Source organism: Hevea brasiliensis, chromosome 17 (genome assembly GCF_030052815.1).
Source record: "Hevea brasiliensis isolate MT/VB/25A 57/8 chromosome 17, ASM3005281v1, whole genome shotgun sequence".
NCBI lineage: Eukaryota > Viridiplantae > Streptophyta > Magnoliopsida > Malpighiales > Euphorbiaceae > Hevea > Hevea brasiliensis.
In genome coordinates, this window is record NC_079509.1 from 56,949,230 (window position 1) to 56,971,873 (window position 22,644).

The following is a 22,644-nucleotide window of genomic DNA, read 5'->3' on the forward strand; positions in this document are numbered from 1 at the left end:
CACTCTTCGAGAGCTTCGCAACAACATAAATTTCGAATTTTTCCGACACCGTTTTTCGATGGGTCCCACGGAACTTCGCAGTGTTTTTTCGAGCATTAAATGAGCTTAGAAAATTCTGAAAAATTTATGTACTAACCCCCGTGTTATGGGCTTCGTGTAGGTATCCTCGATTCGCAGAAATTCGATGATTGGCCGATGCAAAATTCACTGCACGGACGTTCTGGAAAAGTCTCCGAATTGGACCGAGGTTTTGGCTAGCCCCCCCATTGTCAGACGTCCCGAGCGCATTCCCGAAGTCGGAATCGGCAAAGGTAAACCCGAACCTTGTTTTTACGTAATTTTCTAATGCTTAAATAGGATTAAAAATCCGTAAAATATTCGTGGTAGCTTAGAAAATTATGATTCTTTTTGCAATAGCTTAGTAATATTGCTAAGGACCGCGGGGCAAAGTTTTAGAATTTTTAGAGCTGATTTGGGCAGTTTTTGCAAAAATGGTCAATTATAGGGACTAAATTGAAATTTTACATATTGTGATGGATGATTGATTTGATGGGCCCAGGAGGGGCTGTGTGATGTGATTGAGTTGTGGATATATGGATTGTGAGTATAGAAGTGTATTTTGAGCCCTTTTGCAGGTTGGGTAGGTCCTAGGTATAGGGGAGACTCTACCGGATTTTCGGCACGACTTAGGACGTATTGGTCTTTTTCTTTGTTTGTATTGAGTCAAATTTATTAAATGATTGTAATAAAAATTGTCAGGTGAGCCGGGACAGCCTTCTTCCTCCGCCCAGCCGCCACAGTGATTGTCGTCAAGTCTGTGAGTAGAATATTAATTTTAATTGTAATTTTGATATTATTATATGTTCAAGCAAGCCCATGCATCACTTATATGCATATATTTATGTAGTTAAACTCTAGGCACGATTTATGTTGCATTCATAACTGTTGATGTGCCATGGATGTTGTTGTGGTAATTTGGAGCAGTGTGCGTGCGTTGGCGTGCGTGTGATGTGGTGTGGACTATGGATAGGACGGGGTAGTCACGGCTTGAGTAATTCGCTGGGACCCGATCCTTCGAGGGGTAGTCACGGCTTGAGTAATTCGCTGGGACCCTCGATTTGGTTATTAAGTGGAAGTCCGAGCTTGAGTAATTCGCTGGCACCAGGTTGGATTTAAGAGAGTCGTATAGGATCACTCCCATATGTTATGATTGATACTACGGGTGTGAGTGCTCCAAATTACCTTTTGATGTTATGATGTGAAAATGTTGTTGATGTTGCATTTCACTCTCTGTGGTGCATTAGTTTTAGATAGTTATAGGGATTATGGTTAAAATTGATATTTTACTCTCTGAGTCGAACGCTCACTCCTGTTCAAAAATTTTTACAGGCCACAGGAGGATTTTTTTTTAGGTTAACCTGCTCTCTCCCTCGCAGGTCAATTATTACTGTTTGTATAAACTTATTAAATCTTAGAATTTCCGCATGTGTTAGAAATGTTTATTTGATTTGGGTCTGTAAACTAAATTATTATTTTGGGACCTGTAAACTTAATATGCTATGCATGTTTGATGGATTGGATGAGGGAGCTGAGCTCACATTTATTATTATGTTGATGAGTATGTGGAGGGTGAGCTGAGCTCCCCAATTGACTATATATTGTGTTTACAGGTCGGGTGAGTCGAAAACTCCCCGTTGGTAAGTCCATTTTATGGCCGGACTCTGTCCGTTTGTTTTCTTGAAATTGGGCCCAAATAAGCCTTAGAGTTGGGTTAATGAACAGTTAGGCTTACTACGGGCCTCGGGGGCTTTAGGCTGGCCCAGGTCCTAGTGCCGGTCCAGCCCATAGGTTGGGTCGTGACAAATGTGGTATCAGAGCTTAGGCTCCAGATTCTTAGGGAATGTTGTCTAAAGTGTTGGGAAAAGTCTAATAGGAGTCACATGCGGAAAAATAGGATCCATATTCGTCTTGCATTGTCGTCTTTGCTTCTAGTTTCTGCTTCATATATTGTGTGTAAATATGAGTCTATAGAGCTGTGCAATGTGCAGTTTTGAATTTTGTGGGCTAATGCTGCTGAATTTCAGGAAATTGCGTAGAAGCAAAAGTAGCTGCCCACAGTTCAGGAACAGTCTTTCATGGCACAGGGTCCCATGGACCCCATGGCAGCTACTCTAGCTGGGTTACAGAGAACCATCGACATGATGGCGCAGTATATGGTCCACCCTCCACAGCAGCAGCAGTCCACCGCACCAAGAGGGGAACCTTACAAACAGATCATAAATTTCAAGAAGTTGGTGCCTGGTACTTATGATGTGTCAGACGATGCATATCGATTTTTGGATTCTCCGCACAGCAGAATGTGATTGGCTTGATAAAAGACTGATAGAGTGTATGCAGCATGTCATGGGGCCTATGCCTAGACAATGGATGAATGACTACGTGTTACCCCGGATGGAGGGCTTGACATGGGCTCAGTTTGTGGAACTTTTTATCAATCGGTTTGTGCCAGAAAGCTTCAGAGATCAGAAGCAGTAGGCTTTTGAGGCCTTAAGACAGAATGGCAGGTCTATAGATGAATATGCTACAGAATTTCTGCAATTGAGCAGATATGCCCCTACAGCAGTATCTACAGAGACTATGAAGGTGAAAAGATTCCTAAAGGGGCTTGACAGGAGGTATGCAAACCGGCCATGATGTCCGATCGTCTTTTGACGTGGTAGTTGATCGAGCTGCAGATTGAGATTAGCTATCTTTGTGGATGACAAATGGAAGAGTAAAGAAAAATAGAGCAGAGGGTTCTTCAGGTGTTCCCCAAATGGGTACTCCGGATAGTGGTGGCCAGAGTAATTACAGAGGAAAGGGTAGGAGCAAGAGAAGTGGTTTTAGACACAGACCACGAGGATCTGCACTGTGCACGGATCCAGCAGTGGTCACGCCGGGTACAGCCTGGTCCTGCAGTTCAGGATCCTCCTTGGCACCTTATGCACAGTGTGGAAGAGGACATTCAGGACCTTGTTTGATGGGATCAGGAGTATGCTTCAGGTGTGGCCAATCAGGTCACTTTGCTAGGGAATGCCCCATGTTCAGCGAGCCACAGATGGGGTCACAGGGTTCTGTTGCGAATGTTCCTCGACAATTGTATCCGGGTGCTACGCACTCATTTGTCTCCCCTGTGTTTGCCATGAGGTTGGGTAGAAACCCTACAACTTTAGAGTGCCCTTTGTCAGTAGCTACCCCACTTAGTGACAACATAGATGTAGATATGGTTTTTCCGGTAGCCCGGTGGTAGTGGATGGAAAGATCCTCCCACAGACTTGGTTCCTCTACCAAGAATGGATTTTGATGTAATCACGGGATGGATTGGTTGTCAACTCACTATGCCACTTTAGACTGCAGGAACAAAAAGGTGTATTTCCACATACCTGGTGTGGAAGAGTTTAGCTTTGATGGTGACAGAAGCGTGGCTCTATATAATTTGGTGTCAGCAATTAGTGCTAGAAAAATGTTGAGGCGTGGATGCCAAGGGTATTTGGCATTGGTGAGAGATACATCTGTAGAAGGTGTCAGCATGGAAAATGTTCCTGTTGTCAGAGAATTTATGGATGTCTTCCTAGAGGAGCTTCCAGGGTTGCCACCAGGAAGGGAAATAGAGTTTTGCATTGATGTTGTGCCGGGTACAAACCCCATATCGATGCCACCTTACAGGATGGCACCAGCAGAATTGAAAGAGCTGAAGGAGCAACTAAAGAAGCTTTTGGACAAGGTTTTTATACGTCCAAGCACTTCACCCTGGGGTGCTCCTGTTCTATTTGTAAGAAAGAAAGATGGATCATTGAGGTTGTGTATCGACTACAGACAGCTGAACAAGGTGACTGTGAAGAACAAGTATCCACTTCCTCGGATCGATGATTTGTTTGATCAGCTCCAAGGAGCTAGATTCTTTTCCAAGATAGACCTGCGATCATGCTACCATCAGTTGAGAATCAGGAATGAGGACGTGTCCAAAACGGCTTTCAGGACAAGATATGGTCATTATGAGTTCTTGGTGATGTCTTTTGGACTCACTAATGCACCAGCAGCCTTCATGGACTTGATGAATAGGGTGTTCAAGCCATTTTTGGACCGTTTTGTCATCGTATTCATAGATGACATTTTGGTGTACTCTCGGACCGAGGAAGAACACGTGTGGCACTTGAGGATGGTGTTGCAGACGTTGAGGGAGCACCAGCTATATGCCAAATTTTCAAAATGTGAATTTTGGCTAGAAAGCATCTCATTATTGGGACACGTGGTTTCTAGTGACGGCATTCAAGTGGATCCCAAGAAAATTGAAGTCAGAATCGATTGGCTTAGGCCTACAACAGTCACTGAGGTGCGAAGTTTTCTGGGTTTAGCTGGCTACTATAGGCGTTTTGTGCAAGATTTCTCCAGGATAGCAGCTCCCCTAACTAAGTTGACCAGGAAGAATGTTCCATTCATTTGGACAGATGACTGTGAGAAGAGTTTCCAGAAGCTTTAGGAGTGTCTAACTACTGCCCCTGTGTTGACACTACCTGTGAGTGGTGAAGGATACACAGTGTATTGTGACGCCTCCAGAGTTGGCCTAGGGTGTGTCTTGATGCAGAATTGAAAGGTAGTGGCTTATGCTTCAAGGCAGCTGAAGAGGCATGAGCAGAACTACCCCACCCATGATTTGGAAATGGCGGCTTTAATCTTTGCACTAAAGATCTGGAGACACTATCTGTATGGTGAAGTGTGCGAGATATACACCGACCACAAGAGCTTGAAGTACATCTTCCAACAGAGGGATTTAAACTTGAGACAGAGGATATGGATGGAGCTTACGAAGACTATGATTGCACCATCGGTACCACACCCCGCAAAGGCCAATGTTGTGGCAGATGCCTTGAGCGAAAAATCTTACAGCGATTTGGCGCACATTTCAGTAGAGAAGAGACCACTGATTCAGGAGGTACATGAGTTGATGGATCAAGGTTTAATCCTAGATCTTTCAGATGAGGGGGTATTGTTGGCTCACTTTTCAAGAAGGCGGACTTGAGGGACAGAGTTAGAGTTTCCCAGCACAGAGACCAACAATTGATGAAGATTATAGAAAGAGTACAGCAAGGTGAAGGTGGTGAGTTTGGATTTGCCAATGATGGCGCCCTAGTACAAGGTTCTAGGATATGTGTGCCCGATGTGGACAACCTCAGGAATGAAATCATGCGAGAGGCACACTACACCCTGTACAGTGTCCACCCAGGTTCCACCAAGATGTACCATGATGTGAAAGATAGCTACTGGTGGAATGGCATGAAGAGAGACATAGCAAACTTTGTGTCCAAGTGCTTGACTTGTCAGAAGGTGAAGTTTGAACACCAGAGACCGTCAGGGAAGCTGCAAGAGCTCCCTATCCCAGAATGGAAGTGGGAAATGATCACTATGGATTTTGTGACTGGGTTGCCTCGTACCACGCAAGGATATGATTCGATATGGGTAATTGTAGACCGTCTAACCAAATCAGCTCACTTCTTGCTTGTGAAGACTACATATTCTGTGGCACAGTATGCCCGGCTCTACATTCGAGAAATAGTCAGATTGCATGGAGTTCCGGCTTCCATAATATCTGACAGAGGGCCCCAGTTCACTTCTCGGTTTTGGAGAAAGTTGCAGGAGGCACTTGGCACACAGTTGAACTTCAAGACGGCTTTCCACCTCGCAGACGGACAAATCCGAAGGACAATCAAAACACTGGAAGACATGCTTCGCATGAGTGTCTTGGATTTTGGAGGTCAATGGGATGAGCAGCTAGCTTGGTGGAGTTTGCCTACAATAACAGTTATCACTCCAGCATAGGGATGGCACCCTATGAGGCATTATATGGGAGAAAGTGTAGGTCTCCTCTGTGTTGGACAGAAATGGGGGAAGCGAAGGTGCATGATGTAGACCTAGTGCGATACTTGAGGTAGTTCCTTTAATCGTGAACGATCAAAACAGCTTTTCGAGGCGTAAGAGTTATGCACCCGCAGACGGAGGGATGGAGTTTGCAAAGGCGACTATGTATTCCTGAAGGTTTCTCCAATGAAGGGAGTCATGAGATTTGGAAAGAAGGGCAAGTTGGCACCTCGGTATATTGGACCTTTTGAGGTTACTGATAGAGTTGGAGCAGTTGCCTACCGGTTGGAGCTACCACCCAACCTTTCTCACGTTCATCCCGTGTTTCACATCTCCATGCTCAGGAAATACATTCCCGATCCTTCTCATGTACTACAGCCGGATGTGATAGAGCTAAAAGAGAACTTGACATTTGAGGAGCAGCCTGTAGCCATAGTAGACTACCAAGTGAGGCAGCTGAGATCCAAACAGATCCCTATGGTTAAGGTTTTTTGGAGGAGTCAGTCAGTGGAAGAGTGCACCTGGGAGTCATAAAGGGACATGCGTAGCAAGTACCCTTATTTGTTCAATGTATAATCATATGTTTTATTCTGCCTTGTGTAAAATTCGAGGACGAATTTTCTGTAAGGGAAGAAGAATGTAACACCCCAAAATTTTAAATTTTATGAGCATTTTTGGTATTTTAATTTTATTTAAATTTTAGGAATTTTTTTGAGATTTTTCGGATTTTAAAAATCGGGTTCGATTTTCCGAAAATATAAACTTTAATGATTTTTAAAAATTAATTTAAAGACCACGTGGCAAAACTAAAAATATATTTGGAGTCTATGTATTTTTCTGAGTTTTCTGAAATTTTTTCGAATTTTGGACCTCGTTTTGGTCCCCGAGGCAGTAAAAATTCAAAATTTTGTATTCAATCGAATCGCCGAATCAAATCGGACGGATCGGACCGTCGAATCGGACCGGCCTTTTCCTTCTTCCCTTTTTCTTCCCCGCGCGCGTCGTTTTCTCTCTCTTTTGTCTCTCTTTTCTCTCTCCTCCCCTGCCGGCCACCCTCACGCCTCCCAGTAGCCTGGCCGCTTAGAATCGCCGGAAAGCGCGGCGATCTCCCTCCCTGCGCCTTCGGCTTCCCCGGCCAAATTCGGTCGATCCGGCCACCAATTTGACCGTGTCTTCCATCTAAAATCATCTACTCGGCGAGAGCTTTCCATAGACACCAAGAACGCCGAAATCCATCGAGCGGTTTGTCCAATTTTTGCTCGGAAAGTTTTTAGCCCATTTCGACTTTTGGGCTAGATTTCTCGAAAACCGTGAATCCCACGAGAAAACCGAGACTACCAGCACGCTCCACTCGTCGAGAGCTTCGCAACGACATAAATTTCGAATTTTTTCGACACCGTTTTTCGGTGGGTCCCACGGAACTTCGCAGTGTTTTTCCGAGCATTAAATGAGCTTAGAAAATTCTGAAAAATTTATGTACTAACCCCCGTGTTATGGGCTTCGTGTAGGTATCCTCGATTCGCGGAAATTGGCGCTTGACCGGTTCATAAATTCCGCATGCACTGCATCAAAAAAGTCTCCGAATTGGACCGAGATTTTGGCTAGCCCCATTGTCGACGCCCCGAGCGCTGCTCAAGTCGAATCGGCAAAGGTAAACCCGAACCTTGTTTTTACATAATTTTCTAGTACTTAAATAGGATTAAAAATCCGTAAAATATTCGTGGTAGCTTAGAAAATTATGATTCTTTTTGCAATAGCTTAGTAATATTGCTAAGGACCGCGGGGCAAAGTTTTAGAATTTTTAGAGTGATTTGGGCGCTTTTTGCAAAAATGGTCAATTATAGGGACTAAATTGAAATTTTACATATTGTGATGGATGATTGATTTGATGGGCCGGGAGGGGCTGTGTGATGTGATTGAGTTGTGGATATATGGATTGTGAGTATAGAAGTGTATTTTGAGCCCTTTGCAGTTGGGTAGGTCCTAGGTATAGGGAGACTCTACCGGATTTTCTACGACTTAGGACGTATTGGTCTTTTTCTTTGTTTGTATTGAGTCAAATTTATTAAATGATTGTAATAAAATTGTCAGTGAGCGATGACCTTCTTCCTCCGCCACCGCCACAGTGATTGTCGTCAAGTCTGTGAGTAGAATATTAATTTTAATTGTAATTTCGATATTATTATATGTTCAAGCATGCCCATGCATCACTTATATGCATATATTTATGTAGTTAAACTCTAGGCACGATTTATGTTGCATTCATAACTGTTGATGTGCCATGGATGTTGTTGTGGTAATTTGAAGCAGTGTGCGTGCGTTGGCGTGCGTGTAATGTGGTGTGGACTATGGATAGGACGGGGTAGTCACGGCTTGAGTAATTCGCTGGGACCCGATCCTTCGAGGGGTAGTCACGGCTTGAGTAATTCGCTGGGACCCTGGATTTGGTTATTAAGTGGAAGTCCGAGCTTGAGTAATTCGGCCGCACCAAAGTTGGATTTAAGAGAGTCAGATAGGGATCACCCCATATGTTATGATTGATACTACAGGGTGTATGAGTGCTCCAAATTACCTTTTTGATGTTATGATGTGAAAATGTTGTTGATGTTGCATTTTACTCTACAGGGTGCATTAGTTTTAGATAGTTATAGGGATTATGGTTAAAATTGATATTTTACTCTCTGAGTCGAACGCTCACTCCTGTTCAAAAATTTTTACAGGCCACAGGAGGATTTTTTTTGAGGTTAACCTGCTCTCTCCCTCGTAGGTCAATTATTACTGTTTGTATAAACTTGTTAAATCTTAGAATTTCCGCATGTGTTAGAAATGTTTATTTGATTTGGGTCTGTAAACTAAATTATTATTTTGGGACCTGTAAACTTAATATGCTATGCATGTTTGATGGATTGGATGAGGGAGCTGAGCTCCCATTTATTATTATGTTGATGAGTATGTGGAGGGTGAGCTGAGCTCCCCAATTGACTATATATTGTGTTTATAGGTCGGGTGAGTCGAAAACTCCCCGTTGGTAAGTCCATTTTATGGCCGGACTCTGTCCGTTTGTTTTCTTGAAATTGGGCCCAAATGGGCCTTAGAGTTGGGTTAATGAACAGTTAGGCTTACTACGGGCCTCGGGGGCTTTAGGCTGGCCCAGGTTCTAGTGCCGGTCCGGCCCATAGGTTGGGTCGTGACAGATGGTAAAATTGATGGAAAAATTTAATTGTTGACTATATAAAATTATTGTGACATTTTAATTTATTTTTTTAAAATAGAGAGGTAGAATTGCTAATAATAATAATAAAATCCAAGAATTAAACAGTAAACTACACCATAATAATCTATATCTATAATCATTAAGTTGGTTTTTTTTTTTAATCTTAATATATAATAATAAGAATGAAAAGATAAACTTGTGAGTGAACAGAAAAATTCCTGTATGTATTAATATTGAGATATTAATTAATACCTCAATTAAGGTGGCGTTTGCTTTAGCATTATGGGGTAGTTGATAGTTAGGGCTGAGCAGAATTCGGTTCAAATAGAAAAATCAAATCGAATCGAGTCAATTCGGTTCAATCAGTTTAGTTTTAAAATTCAATCAATTCGGTTCAGTTTTATATTATAACAATTTCGGTTATTTCGGTTAGGTTCGATTTTAAAGAGAAAAAATTGGTTAAACTGAACAAAACCGAATAGTAATTTATATAGTCAAATTGAACTAAATCGAACCGAATCGATTTTTGAATTGATTTGTTTTTATGTAAAATTTATGAACTATATTTAATTATATATATTAATTGTTTAATTTCATTGATTAATAGTTATTAGGTTCAAACCAAAGTTAAAATTAGACCAAATAACTTGAAAATCAAGTCTAAATTAAAAAATTAATCAAAAATCAAACCGATCGATTTAAAAGGAACCAAACCAAAATAGAGCGGTTCGGTTCGATTCAATTTTTCATCCATTTTAATTCGGTTCGATTTCTAAAATTTACAGTTCAATTTTTATAATGTAATTCAGTTCGATTCGATTCGATTCGCTTCGGTTCGAATCGAATGCTCACCCCTACTAATAGTTGTTTTGTACCCATCAACTAGCATATATGTGTTTAGTAAAATTTATGAATCAGTTGACATTAGTTGCATTTTTAGATTTTTTTTATTTAGAATATATTGGATTGATTATTAAAATAATGTGAAAGATGATATGAATCCAAAACAATTTAGTAAAATAATATTTTAATCAAGAAAATGCCAATCCTAGTAAAATTTTCTTAGCAAATTAAAAAATTTTGGTTGATGAAAACTTGCTACACAAAATGCTATTCAATAAAAGTTTTCTTTCTTAATTATAGCACAATCATTAGAGAAATAATGCTTATGAAAACGTAATTGAGAGTGGCATTTTCACGAGCATATGATATGCTCGTGAAAATGCCACTCTCAATGCATTTTCAGTGGCACTTTCCCTTTATAAAAGGCCAGCCGATCATACTTCAATTTTTTAAAAATTTTTCCCTTCTTATATTGTAATTTACACTAAAAAAAACCAAAACACTCTAAAATTGAAAGAAAAATTTCTCAATTTATTCATTACATTAAAGGGTAGAGTCCTCATGATATATAATAATTGTTTATTTTTTATTAATTTTATTTTTCAATAATTTTAAAAACTAAACACTTATTAAAAGGACAATGATTGAATAAAAATCTCTACGGCATTTTCTTTATTATAGACCTTGCTGAGGCCATTGGCATTCGCGAGGCTCTTTCTTGGATCAAGGTACAGGGATAGGCTGACTTTATTGTTGAATTAGATTCTTAATAAATTAATTCTGCTTTACAACATTATTCTTATGGTTCTCCTTCTTTTGGTATTGTAATTGTAGATTGTAAATCTCTTACATCAAAGATTGTTTCTGTTTTATTTCAATTTTGTTCATAGGTCTGCGAATAGTATTGCTCACTTGTTAGCTTATGAGACCCGTTCTATTTCAGATGTTGGGAGTTGGGATTCCTTTGCCCCTCCCTTTATTGTAGATGCTCTATCTTTGATTAGCAGTAATATATTTTAGTTTCTTTAACCCAAAATCGTTTAGAGTGGAGAAAGCGAATCCATATAGCCGACCCTAAATTTTTGAGATAAATGTTTTGTTGAGTTGAGTTGAGTTGAGTTGAGTTTTTAAAAAAAAAAACCTCTTTCTGCAGCGATGTTTTATTAAGCAAACGCTTTTTTTGTAAATAGTTTCAAATACAATTAGATTTGTAAATAGTTTATTTTTTACATTTTTAATAATTAATCCAAATATATTAACCTTTTAAAATTTATTAATTATAAAATTTTTATGCCTTTAAATTAATTCTTTTATATGAATAAAATATTTATAATTATAAGAAATAATAGATAAATATAAAAATATTATTGATAATAATTAAATTAATTATAATGTTTATTCTTAAATGATAAGAAATATGTATATACATAAAATGTAATTTTGCTTTTAAAAAAATTGTATTTTTAAACATTTTATATAATAAATTACTAATTATATATCCATTATACACACGCGCGCGCACACACACACACATATATATATACATCGCATATCAACAGTAATAGTTATACAAAATTTTACTAAATACTTATCATTTGTTTGAGAGGAGGTCTTTTTAACGTGCTAAGAGGTTTTTCAAAATTTAAACACATAGAAATTGTATTTGGATGTGCATATGACTTTTTAAAATAAAGTTTTTAAAAATATCCCAAAACCTTAATTTTTTAACTATTGAAATTGATGGTTAATAAGATTTTCTCATTAAAATCTCAAAATACTTAAAACTTTTTCTTTTTTTCCCAAATATAAAAAAATTGTAAAGATTTTTAAACCATGAAAATGTTTAATGGGCGAAAAATCCAAACTTTTACGCTAAATCATAATTATAGTGAATTCTTTAAATTTTTTTGTGTTATAACGAAATCTTTATCATTCGTCACAATTATAATGAAAATGTTAAATTGAATTTAAAAAAGTAACGATAACTTATAATGTAGTCCCCAAAGTTTTATTTAATTGATAAAATAATTCATTGATTTAAATTTTATATTTAAAAAGAAAATGTATTTTATATTTATTATATAACTAAATATTTTTACTTATTATGAAAAATATATTTTATATGTATTTTGAATTGAAATTAATGTATTATCTTTTGAATCAAGCAAAACAAATTCATATATCAAAAAATAAATCATAAAAATAAATTTGTACCATTTTACAAAGCAAATTTGAAAAGAATATATAATTGAAAATAATGTATTCGATATAAATTATCACATCTATTAAATAAATTACACGTGTTAATTAGAGTGAATTATATATTACATGCATGATCGATGAATCTTCAATCATATAACTAAAATTTCTTTTTTTATTTTAAATAGAGAATAAATTAATTGTAAAACTAAAATCTCAAAAAAACAACAATTATAATAATTAAAAATAAACCACAAAATTATAAACATCTAAAAATTTATGTAATAAGTTCTTATTTACATATATTTCACTTATGATCATGCTGAGAGGACTTTCTAAGGCATTCCTAAGTCAATGTTTCATACTTTCTATTAAAAAAAGTGTTGAAAATAAAAATTATACTTAAAAAATGCCCCCAAGTAGCTTACGATATACTTTGACATCTCAAAATAAAAAAAATTATTTAGTCCTTATCTTTTAATAAAATTATTACTTAGTTTTTATATTTTAAAAAATATACTATTTAATCCCTCTGTAATTTTGCTGTTGGTTAATGGGTTTTAATGCTAAATCAAATTGCTATTTAGTTAATTTATTTTATTAAAACTAATTAGTTAGTTTGTAAATTTTGAAAAACACATTAATTAGTTGATAATTCAGTTCCTTTAATTCATTAGTTACTCTTTTTTTTTTTTTAATACCTAAATTGCTTTGATCCTCTCTCCTCGTTTCTCTCTTTCATGTTTCTTCTCTTTTGCACCAACTCTCTTTTCCTCCACATTTTCTTTTTGTTTTTCATTTTTTATAGAAAATGATATAAATTATCTACATAAAAAGTTAATTAGTTATTCCAGATCTCAAAATAACCAAGACGATAATCTTGGAACAATAGAGAAAATGTGAAAAATGATATCCAAAAATTGAATAAAAATATTTAAATAATTTTTAAAAAATACAAATTAAATTTAATCTCCACACAATAAAATTTATATTTTCATCCAGGAATATGTTTTTTTAAATATTGTGCTTTTCAATATATATGGACCAATTAATTAATTTTATAAAAATAAATAAATTAAATAATAGTATTTTTTAAAATATATAGAGTAGCTAATTAATTTTACTAAAATAGAGATATTAAATAATAATTTAACTAATATTATAGGATGTTAACTGATAAAATAAAGAATTTAACGAAAGTAAAATAGAGAGGAGAAATAATATATTTTTTAAAATATAGATACTAGATATTTAATTTAATTAAATATAGGTATTAAATAATAATTTTTTTAAAAATCAAATATTGTGTTGAAATTTTAAAATTGAATTGTGTTAGATTTTTCTTTTAAAATATATTTTATATGATAAATTAAAATATGTAAATATAAAATTTAAATTAATATATTATTTTATTAGTAAAATAAAATTTCAAAAATTACATCATAATTCATCATTAAGTTTTTGAAATTTAATTTATCTATTTATTTCTTTAACTATAATTATTATAAATCATAAAAGATTGGACAATAAAAAAAAGTTAAACAATGGCAGAAAAGGCAATAAAAAGAGAATATAAGGGCAATTACGTACTGTTGTTATCTATATATGACGACAAGAGCGTTCGAGAAAGTTCTTCAAGCCGGCCACAAACCCTAATCTCGTTTCTCTTATCTCTCGCTCTCTCTCTAACCAGAAACCAAAGATGTCTCACTTCGGCAGGTCTGGCCCTCCTGATATCTCTGACACCTACTCCCTTCTCGTCCTCAACATTACCTTCCGTAAGCACCCACTTCTCTCACTCTCTCTCTCTCTCTCTCTCATGCTGATTTTCTTTTTCGCTGCCTTTGGTAACGGATTTTGGTTTTGTGGTTGATTAGGTACTACTGCTGATGATCTTTTCCCTCTTTTTGACAAGTATGGGAAGGTCGTCGACATCTTCATCCCCAGAGATCGAAGGTGCTTTGCAACTTTTCCTTTTTCTCCATTGATTTTTATCGTTTACATTTTTTTTTGTGATTTGTATTCGTCATCTTCTTATCTTCTGTTGAAAATCGGCCCTTTCAATTCTGATTATATTGATTCCTCAAAGAAAATAATTGAAATTCTTGTTTTATTGAATGAGGGAATGTGGAATCTCTTTTTGTAGGAGGGTCGGTCTTGTTTTATTTTTTGGAGATAGCAAACGCATAATAGTAGTTGGGTTAACTTTGCATAAATGTTTATGGGAATGCATCGAATGTGCATCTCCTCTACGAATTTGTGGCTTCAATTTCCATGCATAACTAGTGGTATGCTTCCTGTTATTGTTGCACAGCTTGGAAGGGGTAAAGGGCGTGCTATGTCCATTTTCTTGAAGCAAAATTTAGAGATGATGGGAACCTTGGAATTTTGTAATTTGGCAATTGGCACTTCATATTTGATTCAATGCTATCAAGTGTTACGAGTAGTGTTCAATCTGTTGTATGTGAGTTGTGGCCTTGTGGGTTATTATGATGTTTTGTTTTCAGTTTTGACTGGTTTAATAGAGATTTGAGCACGTGCTGTTTATTTTTGTGGTATGGGTTTTGACTTATGGGCACATTGGTGAAACTGTATTTCATGATTGGAAACAGTAGAATTTGTCCACTGTGGTATACATCCATTTAAGTTTACTAGGTCCTAGAAAACATAAAGAATATGAAGACCTTGTATTTTTTCTTTTGCTATTAATAATAAAATAGTTACGTGTCTAGCTTATTCCCTTTCACTTTTTTAAACAAATGGTTGACTGATATTCTTGATGTTATACCAACAATTTGCTCCTTTACTATTATCTGTCTTTCTTTTGTAGAGTGATGCTATTGTTACTGCTACCGTTCCCTCTCCTCCCCCTTATTATAATGTTTTGACTATGATTTTATTGTTTAGGACTGGTGACTCTCGTGGCTTTGCATTTGTACGCTATAAGTATGCAGATGAGGCACAGAAGGCAGTGGATAGGCTAGATGGTATGCCTGTGCTTCTTTTTCCCCCTCTTCTGATATATATCTGCATGTATGCATTCTGATTCCCCCAGTATTTCTCTTTTCAGGAAGAGTTGTTGATGGGCGTGAGATAACAGTTCAGTTTGCGAAATATGGCCCCAATGCTGAGAGGATGTAAGTTCCAAGTTAGTTTTTAATAAGTTCTTTTATTACAATTCCAGTTTTCCATTATAGGGACTTGCATGATTCACTATAAGAATCTGTTCCCTTATTATAATTCCAATTTTCTGTTACAGATGCACTTGCATCATAACTTGTTCTCTTACCATAATTCTAATTTTGTCTTGATTTGCTGAATCAATTTTTGTTATTTTTATATCAGTCATAAAGGAAGGATCATTGAACCTGTTCCAAGGTCAAGACACAAGTCTCGGAGTCGCAGTCCTCGAAGAAGGTACACATTTCTCTGTTTTTCTTTATTGCCTTCTCTGTTTTGGGCCAAGGGTGAGTTTGGGTGTGTTTGCTTGAACAATATTTACATGAATCTCAGAAATTGCATTATCTTCCCCTCTTACTGCTTTTTTTTTTTTTTTGTGATAAATGGTGTTTCTAACCTTGGTTAAATGGACTGCATAATTTGCTATCTTTCACTGTCCATTTAAGTTTGAAGAATGTGTGTTGCTGCTTTAGGCTAACAAGAATATCACTTGATGGGCAAGATCACTAATTTAAATTGTTCTGAATCTGAAGCACCATCCATAATTGTTCTACTGCTTATAGTGAGATTGGGTTGTTCTTTATACTTCTATTGTGTGAGCTAACATGTGTGATCCTTCTTTTGATTTATGTGTAGGGGTTGCCTCGGTGGCACCTTTATTTGTGATCTTTTAAGCTTACACTGAATCACCATATTGTTTCTTCTTGGTGGATGTTTCAAATCTTCAGGTACCGAGATGACAATAGAGATAGAGACCATAGGAGGAAAAGTCACAGCAGGAGTTTGGACAGATATGATCGTGACAGGTATCGTGGAAGGGACAAAGATAATCGTCGACGGAGCAGGAGTCGCAGTGCCAGTCCTGATTACTCTAGAGGCCGGGGTAGAGGGCGTTATGATGATGAGCGGAGGAGCAGCAGTCGATCAGTGGATAGGTTTACAACTTTGTTATTCAATGAATCATTATGGATTTAAGGAGTTGACTTGTTTTACCTTTACATTGTTGTTTCTTTTATTTTTGGTACATTATTATTTCTTTTATTTTTGTGATTATCATCATCATAATCATTATCATTGTTTGAATGTTTCTGTCTATATCACAGTGCATCCCCTGTTAGACGTAGCCCAAGTCCTCGGAGTTCTTCCCCCCGTAAGAATTCTCCATCTAAGGGTGAAAGCCCTGATAGGCGCAGCCGTGATGGTCGGTCTCCAACTCCACGAAGTGCCTCACCTAGAGGTAGACCTGCTGCTTCTCGTAGTCGTAGCGCATCCCCTCGAAACTCAGATGTTGATGTGAGTTGTTTCATCTCCAGTTATCTTTCATTGCTCTCATAGTTTGATTACTTACATGATGTCCTTATTATTATTTTTTTAATTTTTGTAGGAATGAACCTGCGGGTCGCATGGGAAATTTTATGGAGACATGACTAGTGCATTTCTTATGGCCATGTTACTAATGTTAAGGACTGACGAGCATCATGAGTGTTCTGGTCAGAATTTTTATGAGCTAGTTTTGGTAGGGTTGTATTTGTTTTGGTGCTTAAATATTTCTATGTTGAACTTTATGCTTCTTTACTTGGTCAATTTGGTACGTATGGATCTTGTAGTTTGTAGGTTTCTGTTCTATTATTCATAAAATGTTTTGATTTGTAAGCTACATAAGTATGTTTTATTTCTCTCTCTCTCTCTCTCTCACGTTCTCTTTCTTTTTTAATTTTTGGGATCCTGTTTTCAAACTGTATGGTCATTGTTTGCATGTGATTCATTTCATAGTAGTCTTGATTTACCATAAATTATTTATTGGGTTTTATATCTGTTTCTGGAAAGATTGCTATGAGGGCTGATGTCGAGAATGTTGATGTTGTGGCTGTTGTGGCTGTTGATGCTGTTTGTAAAATGTAGATGGATGATCGTGATTGCAATTTCTCGAAATTATCTGATGCTTGGTAAGAATGAAGTCAGTCATGGTTTCTGAAACACTAATGTCATTCAGATGTCTGATGTTGACCTGATTTTCTCTGGAATTTGTTTTACTTTGGAAATATGGTCCTGATTTGGGGTTGTAGTTGCTGTGGTGGTTTAAAAGGTGGCACGAGATGCACGTGTTTTACCTATAGCTGATGCTGCACATGAAGTGGACCTGTTTGTAGTTCTCTTGCTGATACTAAAATCAAACATAATATGCTGCTCTGAATTGGACATGGTAACATGTTTCTGTTTGATTATTTGTTTGGGGTGTACATTAGACTTTTACCATGTTGAATCCTAGCATGTAAAGTTTGACTTATGTTGCTTAATGTAGCGAGTAGCATACAAGTCCGTGACTGTAGCAGTGAAGTGGTAGCTGATACATGTTCTGTTGTATGATATTCATGGGTTCGTGAGTGACTTGTGCAAGTACTAATGAATAACCACCTGTAGCGGGCTGTTGCTGCCCTTCTTGATGGGATCGGGTCGGTAATGATACTAGCAGTTTTGATATTGATGATGGCTGCCTAGATTTGTTGCTGGCTTGGGTCAATTCCAAAAGATCTGCTTTGACTTGTAAGCTTGCTTAATGTCATATGCGGACAAATATGGCTTCTATTTTACTGCCATAAGTTAAACTTGAAAATTAGCTTTAAGAGTTGCTGTTGTTTATAATGCTTGTGATCATCAAATGATTGTGCTTTGCTTATGTGGTACTTGGTAGTTGTTTGATGTTGCAACTTCTTTGTGGTCTAGTTGGCAGAGACTGATGCCTGTCCTATGATGTGCTTATTTTATGCTCTACTTTAAAATCTGAGTTCCTTGATGATAAGTTGTAAAATGCCTTTGGCATTTATCTGTGTCCATCACATTAGGCACCGATTAATATAGGGAAAAATAATTTGATAAGGATTAGGCTAGTAGTTAGTGTTTGTCATTGGGGTTCAAAGTTTGTTTATTTGAGTGTGTTTCTAATTGTTTTCGGTAAACCAATATGTTTTGTACTTTTATTGTTCTTTGAACATGTCTTGTGTTTCCATCTTGTAAGCTGATATGATGTTTTACTGTTCTTATTAAACACAAGTTATTGTGTGATGGAGCCTGGTTGAGGAAGGATCTACCTTTGTATGGATTGGACTAGAGGTTCTACATCTTGTAAGCTGATATGATGGTGTTTGTGTGACATTGGTTTTCTTGTGTCCTTTTTGTTTGGTGTTCTTGTTAATATAGTTTTGTTTTTCTATGTCAATTTGTTTCTAAAATTAACAATGAAGGATAATTAAATTTACTTTTTAATTAATTATAAAATCTGACAAATTATGGTAATTTAATTCAAATTTGGCTCCTGTAAATAACAGGGAATGTGAAAGTAACGAGTGATTTAAATTGTTTCGTGTAAATTATATTATTATTTTTAGTAGAATTAATATTTAATTTTTTAAAATTAACAAATTTAAATTTAATTATCCTTCGTTGTTAATTTATTTTTAGTGGAAATTGATAATTGTTTTGAAATTGGCGTATGCATCCTCCTTGAATTCCGTTTGGAAATAATTTATTTTATATTATTTTGTTGTAATGTCGAAAATAAATGAATATTGTTTTCTGGCGTTTATAGTGAATATTATAATTTTTTTTAGTATTATCAAACTATTTGAACTATAAAATTTTATTTTCTAATATTCATCGTTGAATGTGGGAAAAGAAAATTGTATATATATATATATATATATATATTCAATGTGTTACCGAAGTTCTGTTTGTGCGGTTATAAGTAAGTTGTGGTAGAACCGAAATGGGGTTGGAACAATGGCAGAATTAGGACTCAAAGATGAGTTGGTGGAAGTAAAATTGATAAAAGGATTATTTCCTTGAAATAATGAGAATTGAGAAAAGAGACTATTATTATCATTCGTGTGTAATGAGGAAGTTGGGGAAGATGTGTATGCTCTGATTGAAGGAATTTTCGGTGGGTACAAGGTTTTTGTAAAATGAGGGTTAAATGGATTTGTGCATGATAGCATTGAATGGATACATGAAGGGATCAGATGTGTGAATAATGGGAATGAGAAAGGGAAATCATTCTAGAATTTGTATTGGCTTATAATGTGGTTTTGGCAAATGCATTTGTTGAAAAAAAAAAAAAAAAGTGTCAACTTGATTATCTTTAAAGGTAGATATAATTGTAGCCAAGTGGGCTTTTTTTCTCACAGCAAGAGAGTGACAAAGGTTTATGTAAGAATTGGGCGAATTTTATATTTAATGTTGAAGAATAGAGTGAGAAGAGAAAAAAGATTTATGCAAATGGGTTCAACCTAAAAGGGTCGAACCAAATCGTTAGCGTGTGGAATTTAGATAATGTTGGTACCATACGAAGGACGTTGGTGAGCTATATTAAGAAAGTAATTGTGGGCATACTAACAGTATGTTTTGGATGGAATGTGTTGGGTTTTTTTTAATAGTGAAGGCAACCTAAGGGAATGTATCAAAAAATTTTTTATTTATTAATTTGATGGGTTGAAAAAGTAAAATTTTTAGATATTTCAAAATCTTTAAAAGCTTCCCCTTTAAAAAACATTCCTTTTAAATAAATTTTATTTTAAAAATCTATATTTTATCTTTAAAAGTATCTACTTAAGCATACTTAAAAGTATAATTATAGTTAGAAATTAAGAAAATGGTTAATGATATTAATTATAAATTTTTAATTAATTTTTACTAAAAAATTGTATAAGAGAATTAGAAATCTAAATTTAGAGTATTAAAGAAGATAATTAATAATTTTTTTTATTTAAATCAAGCAAAATGATTTTGTTTAAAATTAGATTTTTAAATAAAACAAAAAAATAATTTATTCGAGTTATCAAAATTTTTTTATGGACCCTACAATTTAGAGGAAGAATGGATAAATCATCTTTAGTTTGGATCATTTCAATGTATCATTACTAAATATGGATGTGAATGGTGTAAACATAGATATGGATGGTATTTGCCCCGAAATTAATTATTGTATGTGGTTCGGATTTTATTTTTTGGTTGAATACTTTTTATCTCGTTAAAAAATAAAAAGAATTAGTAATTATAATTTAATATTTTTTATGGGACAATATTAAAAAAAATACAAAATTTAATTCAATTAATTATTAATTTTATAAACAAAATAAACGTAAAATGTAGTTCAATTTATACATTTATAAAAATTAAAATTCTTCTGTTAATAAGGTTTCATTTGTTTTATGAAAATTAATTTATATATAATAAATATTTTTTTATGAAAAATATTTGTTTTAAAAAATATTTTCTTTAAAAGAATTTTATGTTATTTAATTATAATGTTAAGTGTTTTTACATTTTAATAAATTATTAAAATTTAAAAAATAAAAAAATGACTTCTCCTTAAAAAAAAGTTATTTTCTTTAAAAATAATTTAATTTTTAATATTTTTTTATTGTGTAATTTTCTTAAGTACTCAAACGTTAAAAAATCTAAAAATATTTTTCTAGAAATAAATGAAATCTAATTTTAATTTAATTTTATAAAAATTAATAATGAATTAAATTAAATTTAAAATATTTATGATAAGTTTTTAATATTGATATTTTACTTTATTAATATCCATTTTTTTACTTCGTATCATTATTTTCAATAGATTTATAATTTTTTTAATATTAAAAAGGCTTAAACTCAAAAGATAACACCAAACAAGCAAATCAAATAAACTAAAATCATCATAATCTATATTTATCTGTAATAATAATAATAATAATAATAATAATAATAATAATAATAATAATAATAGAAAAGGATTGAAAAAGTTTATTTATTAAAAAGATTTTATGGATAATTTTTAACTGAGTTTTAATTAATTTAATTTAATAAAAATTAATAAAAGAAATTGACCCACAAACGGTTTAAACAAAAAAAAAAAAAAATTCCACGTTTGGATCACTTTATTGAGTACAAGAAATTTCATTTCTCTAAATTTTTTTATTTAAATAGTGGAAATTTAAGAGCAAAAAAGAAAAATAATGAAAAATTTTAACTTAAAATATTTAATATTAAAAAAAAGAAAAATAATTATTAAAATATTTAAATATTCTTCTAGAATATATAATCAAAAGAAAAAAAAAATAACAATTATTTTCTCCCTATTATTTTAAAAAAATACATTTCTGTTCATTTCCATTCTTTAATTTCCTTTAATCCTTTCTCTCCATTTCGTCCAATCCAAACAAAGGATTAGCTGTGTCACTCAGCAGCTCTCTCTCTCTCTCTCTCTCTCTCTCTCTGTAACTACTTGGAAATGGCCGCTTCTCTCTTATCTTCTCCTTTAAGCAACCATGGGTACTCTTTCTTCCTCTATTTCTCTTGATGTTAGGGTGATTGAACTTTAAATTCGAAAAGGGCAGACATGAAAATGATAGAGGTGTTCGAATTTAAGAAGAGAAACTCCCACTCAAGTTGGTGCTTTCAAAGGTGCCTCTTTTTACTGTTCTCTTTGACTTTCAAAATACAAGATCTTCGAGCTACTGACTGGTTACAATTATTTGTGCTTTTTCACTGGAATATAAACAGGGATGCAAACGGGTAGGGTATTTATAAAAATCACCTTATCTGAATCTGAACCTGATTAATATTATCAAAATTCGAATTCATCTCAAACTCATTTAAAATTTATTTTCAACTACCAAAATCTGTCCCAAACTCAATTATTTTGCCCGAAAAGAATCCGAACTCGTTTAATTTTATATATTTTAATTAATATTTTGTATGAAAATTATTTTAACTAATAATTTATGTTTTAAAAATTTAATAATTTCATAAAATATTTAAATTCCATTTTATACAAAATAAAATATATACAAATTTATAAATATTATTATAAAAATATATATTTTATATTTAATTAAGTATTTATGTAAATGGGTTCGGGTAATGGATGCTTAACATGTAAAATCAAAATCCGATCAGAATCAGCAACGGGTATTGTTTTTCAAATCCGAACCCGTTCTGAACCCGATTATATAATATCCAAACATATTCTATTAGGGTTTGGTCAGATCAGGTACCCATAAAAATCTGACCCGTTGCCATTCCTAAATATGGACCATGATTGTTCAAAGGGCAGTAAAGGGTATAAGAATTTATTATTACTTGGCAACTGCTCTAAAAATTCAACAAATGGTGGGTAAATGAACCAATTAGTCTTCTTTTGCAGAGCAACATCTCTGAAAAGGGTGTTTTTTTTCTTGCTTTATTGTTATAATTTGGTTGCTCTTAGATGAAAAGAAGGCTGAGAGTTGCTAGAGTAATGCATGTCGATCACTGAAATATCTAAAGGTAAA

At 34.4% G+C, this 22,644-nt stretch overlaps 1 protein-coding gene across 3 annotated transcripts; it reads left to right on the forward strand.

The window, feature by feature from the left end:
• The first annotated feature begins 13,766 nt into the window (after window positions 1-13,766).
• On the forward strand, window positions 13,767-18,008 carry LOC110639913 (serine/arginine-rich splicing factor SC35). 3 transcript variants are annotated; one of them, XR_002491990.2, is made up of 11 exons: window positions 13,767-13,929; window positions 14,029-14,107; window positions 15,059-15,138; window positions 15,222-15,288; window positions 15,497-15,568; window positions 16,060-16,266; window positions 16,435-16,624; window positions 16,716-16,847; window positions 17,159-17,277; window positions 17,398-17,534; window positions 17,634-18,008. XR_002491990.2 is itself a non-coding variant. In XM_021791035.2 (8 exons), the coding sequence occupies exons 1-8, from the start codon at window positions 13,854-13,856 to the stop codon at window positions 16,719-16,721; spliced, it is 777 nt and encodes a 258-aa protein (XP_021646727.2). In that variant the 5' UTR covers window positions 13,767-13,853; the 3' UTR covers window positions 16,722-17,013. The 3 variants fall into 3 exon arrangements, 1 of the variants encoding a protein (XP_021646727.2); XR_002491991.2 differs by having other exon boundaries at window positions 17,418-17,534; XM_021791035.2 differs by lacking the exons at window positions 17,159-17,277; window positions 17,398-17,534; window positions 17,634-18,008 and having other exon boundaries at window positions 16,716-17,013.
• Window positions 18,009-22,644: the final 4,636 nt, after the last annotated feature.